Source organism: Orycteropus afer, unplaced genomic scaffold (assembly GCF_000298275.1).
Source record: "Orycteropus afer afer isolate SDZICR_OR568_19922 unplaced genomic scaffold, OryAfe1.0 scaffold00732, whole genome shotgun sequence".
In the NCBI taxonomy this organism is placed as follows: Eukaryota; Metazoa; Chordata; class Mammalia; order Tubulidentata; family Orycteropodidae; genus Orycteropus; species Orycteropus afer.
This window is the reverse complement of record NW_006922319.1, coordinates 855,842-860,733: the sequence shown is the minus strand read 5'-3', so window position 1 is coordinate 860,733 and position 4,892 is coordinate 855,842. Positions and strand designations below refer to the sequence as shown.

General features: G+C 44.2%; 1 protein-coding gene across 1 annotated transcript in view; it reads left to right on the top strand.

Annotated features, from left to right (window-relative positions):
- LOC103211404 (acyl-coenzyme A synthetase ACSM4, mitochondrial-like) overlaps window positions 1-4,892 on the top strand; it is a 38,461-nt gene that overhangs the window by 31,053 nt on the left and 2,516 nt on the right. Inside the window, exons 6-7 of the mRNA XM_007957353.1 lie at window positions 2,680-2,759; window positions 4,824-4,889. Of these exons, the coding sequence (XP_007955544.1) occupies window positions 2,680-2,759; window positions 4,824-4,889 (146 nt within the window). The remainder of the gene's footprint in view (window positions 1-2,679; window positions 2,760-4,823; window positions 4,890-4,892) is intronic.

The following is a 4,892-nucleotide window of genomic DNA, read 5'->3' as shown; positions in this document are numbered from 1 at the left end:
ATTGTAAATTTTGGTCAATGACATGAGACAAAGTATATGTGAACTCCTGTATGAAAAGTGAATTTACTCTGTAAATCTTCACCCAAATCAAAATAAAATAAAAAAAAAAAAGAGTGAGTTGACCTCTCGGGGCCTGTTTCATGGAGCCTTGAATGGTGGTGGCTTAAGAGTTAGGTCTTTGCCTGATCTCATCTCTGTTCTTGTAGCCTTAATTCCTCATCTCTATTATTAAAGACCTTCAAGGCAAGGTTAAGAAGGTCCTTTTGAGGGGTTTGAGGGCCTGTGTCCTGCTTCTGCAGTTTACATCTTATGTCTAGAGCTGATTGGGAGATAAAATGCATGTTGAGAAGTAGAATTCCCTCTGGGGAGGCTGGACTAAGAGTTGTCTATTTCTGTAAAGTTTCCAGGAGACAGTGAGAAAGAGGGCTAGATTTTCCTCAGGGCCTTGGGTAATCTCTTTAAGTTTTTCATAGTTAACTGCCTTATGAGCTGTCTTTCTTAGGCCGGCAATGAGATGAGACCACGGTGTCGCCTGCCTGGGGAGCCTGTCTGATAGTTCCAATCTGGGTCAGTTTGAGGGATGGCTACAGGCCCTAAGGGGAGAGCTGTATCTTGTCTATGAAATTCATCTGCATGAGCCTGAGCTGCCTGCCAGACGTGTTCGTTTTCTTCTAGGGTTAGGGAAGAGGTTAAAATGACATAAATATCATGCCATGTGAGATCATAAGACTGTTTGATGTATTTAAATTCTTTGGTATAGGTAGTGGGGTCGTTGAAAAGGAGCCAAAGTGTTTCTTAACTTGGGATAGGTCAGACATGGAGAAGGGAACATGAACCCGGACAATGCCTTCAGGCCCAGCCACTTGTCCGAGTGGCAGAATGGGAGCTGGTGCTGGGTGGTTCGAGAATGAGTTTGTTGGCGGGGAGAAAGAAGGGTCTGGGTGCGGAGGAAGGGCGGGAGAGGCATATGGAGGGGGACTCGTCGAAGCCCGGGTGTGGGGGTGGGGTGTGGAGAAAGGTCAGCTGGGTCAAAAGGAGTCTCAGAGCCCAGCAGTTCTGAGCAAGAAAAGGCAGGGTTGGTGGAAGAGGGTTTGGAGTGAAGCAGGACGATTTGATAGGCGGAGCGGAACTGACAAGGAGAGGGTCTATTGCAGAGAGTAAAGAAGGCCTGGACCTAACCATTTTCCATTGAGTTGACAAAAATTGTTTAAGTCTCGGAGGACTTTTAAATCAAAGTGCCATTTTCAGGCCACAGAGAATCATGGTCTAATTTATATTTAGGCCAAGTAGTATTACAGAAAAAAAAATGAGACACTTGGGCAGGATCTCTGAAGAGAGGCCTAATTGAGAGAGATTCTTCAGAAGACAAAATGTTACCCGAGATAAATTGGCTGGTGGTGGATGCAGAGTCCGCAATGGGAGGCAGAGATCCTCTCTGGGTTCCCCTTGGCGGTTCCTGGATTTCGGCCATATATGTTAGGTGTTGAATACCGAGCAGAACAAGACCCGGGTAAATTGTTAGAAAAACAACTTTTATTGAAACATCCGTCCAGCGGATAAGCCGGGACAGAGACAAAGGATCCAAGTAGAAACTGGAGAGGGGGGTGGGGACAAAGAACTCCACCGGAAGTTGGGGGCGGGAGCACCTGAAGAGCGGGAAAGAACACAAAGGATCTAAGTGGAAATTAGGGGGTGGAGACTAGGAAGGTACTGGGAGAGAGAGAGACAGAAACTTATTAGATTCTGGTAGGCTGGGTAGAGGGTGAAGGATTTGTCTATCAAACAGCTATATGCACACACGTGTTCATCACAGCACTATTTACAATAGCAAGAAGATGGAAACAACCTAGGTGCCCAACAACAGAAGAACGGATAACCAAACTATGGTACATACACACAATGGAATACTATGCAACCCTAAAGAATAACATAGAATCTGCAAAACATCACATAACATGGATGAACTTGGAGGACATATGCTGAGTGAAAATCAGTCACAGAGTAACAAATTATTCCATTATTGTAAAAAGTCAAGGAAAAGTTTATATATGGAAGGAAACTTTCTTTGTTAGTTACCAGGGGTAGGAGGGGAGGGAACATTGCAAAAATAAAATAATAGTAATAATAATAAAATAAGCCATGGGGGGGGAGGAAACTGTCAGGTAGATCATCCTAAAATTAAAAAAGAAAAAAAAAAAAAAACTCGGAGAAAGATGAGGCAGTTGGCTTCTATAAAAGTTACAGCCTTGGAAACTCTATGGGGCACTTCTACTCTGTCCTGTAGGGTTGCCATGAATCAGAACTGACTCAATGGCAATACAGTGTGGTTTATTGACAACTGATAAATACTTTCTAGTAGCTCAAGACCTTTGCATTCGACTGCTCAACCTAAAAGCTGCTGGTTCAAATCCACCCAGCAATACCATGGAAGAATGGCCTGGCAATCTGCTTCAGTTAAGATTGAAGCAAAGGAAACTCTATGGAGCAATTAATTATACACTGTAACACATGGGGTTGCCATGTCTCAGAATTGACTTTACAGCAACAGGTTTTTATTCCTGGTAATGAGCATAAGATGGGCACTTACTAAGAGATGAGAAGGTAAGATTGTAAATATCAGCTCTATTCTTGACCTGTAACTAACCATTCTGGCATTTGTTTCTTTCATAATTCATCCAGACGCTTACCATTTATCCCATCACCACCCTGTGCACTGCTCCCACCATGTACCGGATGCTTGTGCAAAAAGACCTCAAGAGGTAATCAGAAATCTCTACTTGAACCACAATTAAAGCATCACAGATCTCCCCTTTTCAGCACAGTGATGGCCCAAGGTTTTTCAATCTCAGCACAATTGACATTTCCAAACACCAAACCAAACCCACTGCCATCAAATCAATTCGAACTCATAGAGACTCCCATAGGGTTTCCAAGGCTATAAATCTTCAGAAAAGTAGACTGCCTCATCTTCTTCCCACGGAGCAGCTGGTGAGTTTGAACCACCAACCTTATGGTTAGTAGCCAAAGGCCTTCCCCACTGCACCACCAGAGGTCCTACAATTGGCATTTGCTGTTGCTGCTAGGTGTTGTCGAGTAGGCTCCAAGTCATAGTGACCCTGCGTACAACAGACAATTGACATTTGGGGCCAGACAGTTCTGTGTTGGGGGGGCTGTCCTGCACATTGTAAGTTGTTTAGCAGCGTCCCCGACCTCTACCCACTAGACATCAGTAGCAACCCCCTCTACCAAATTGTGACAACTAAAAATGTCTCCAGGCATTGTCAAATGCCCCCTGGTGGGCAAAATTGCCTCAGTTAAGAACAATTGGGACAATATTTAGGGGCAACTGAACTTTTCCCCCAGAACAACCAAAGCCCAATAATCCCAAAACTCCTTCTTGGAACACTCTCGTAGCACCACTGGTAGGTGAGAACCAGCTCAAAAGAATTGGTAGTGTTTTTTAAAAAAAACTACATTTGTATTTCTTTGAAGACAGGCCAAATCACCTTCCTGTACAGTGGAGCTGTGATTACATTTATTAAGCTAATACACATGGAGTACTTGAGGAGAGAGGGTAAGGAAGAGGGGAACAATTTAAGGAATACCAGCTCTTCCACTCTCTGTTCCCACCAAGACCTGAACTCCCAGGAGGGAGAGTGCTTTGGGAGGGAGAAGACAGCAGATGTGGATCTTCTCTTTTCCTGGTCAGTGTCAGCTTCTTTGTGGCCCTCAGAACGTCAGCATCTTGCTCACATTTCAAGGATGATTTCAAATACATGCAATTTGTATCCTACCCACCTCCTCCCACCTATTTGGGACTTTATCAGACTTGGGCTATTCCAAGCTTTCTAATCTGAGTTTTATGGTAAGGCCAGCGTCTAAAACCTCAAGCTGCAAAGCCAAACAGGCGAGGGTCTGCTACTTACTAATAATGTGGCCCACCAGCCACTCCTCAGAAGGAAGGTTGGGCATTCTGCTTCCATAGAGACACTGCCTCAGAAACCCAAGGAGGGGTCGCTATGTGTCCAACTGACTCAATGGCAGTAAATTTGGTTTTTGGTTTTGGTTTTGGTTTAGATGACTTTTCTGTGCCTCTGATAACTCCACCCATAAGGAGCCCTGGCGGTGAAGTGGTTAACCACTTAGCTGCTAACTGAAAGGTCACTCTGCTTCTATAAAGATTACAGCCTAGAAAACCCTATGGGGCTGTTCTACTCTGTTCTGTAATGGTTACCATGAGTCAGAATTGACTTGACAGCAATGGTTAAGAGACACCTTGAAGAGCTTTGGTGAGAATGCAATGTATGGGGCATGGTAGGTGCAGTATTTCACCAAAGCTAAGTGCGTGGTACACAGAGTATCCTCCTCAGCCATTCGAGAGGCCTTAGGCATGTTCTTTCACCTCTCTGAGCCTCAGTGTCCTCATCTGTAAAATAGGATTGTTGGGAGGAATGACTGCTCATAAAGCCTTACAACATAGTTAATGCTCAATTAACATTAGCTGTTATAATGCCTGTCTCTTAATGAATACTCAGTATTATTATTAGCATTTTCTTCCACCTTTTCCCTCTTTAGCAGCTAACATCTCCTTCACCTGCAAAAATGTAAATGCCGTCAGGAATCTTGTTTGAATCACAAACGTGTCTCACGTGCCTAGAATAATATCTGGCAAACGTCGTAGGTCCTCAACAAATATTTGTTGAATGAGCTTTCTTAAGACCCGCCTCTCCTAGCTCATCTACTTGTTTCTTGAATGACCTAACTATCAGCAAAAGCCACTCAGATTTCTCCTCCAAAGACTCCATGGAACTCTTTCTCTCCAGATACAAATTCAAGAAGCTGAGGCATTGTTTGACTGGAGGGGAGCCGCTCAACTCGGAGCTGCTGGAGCA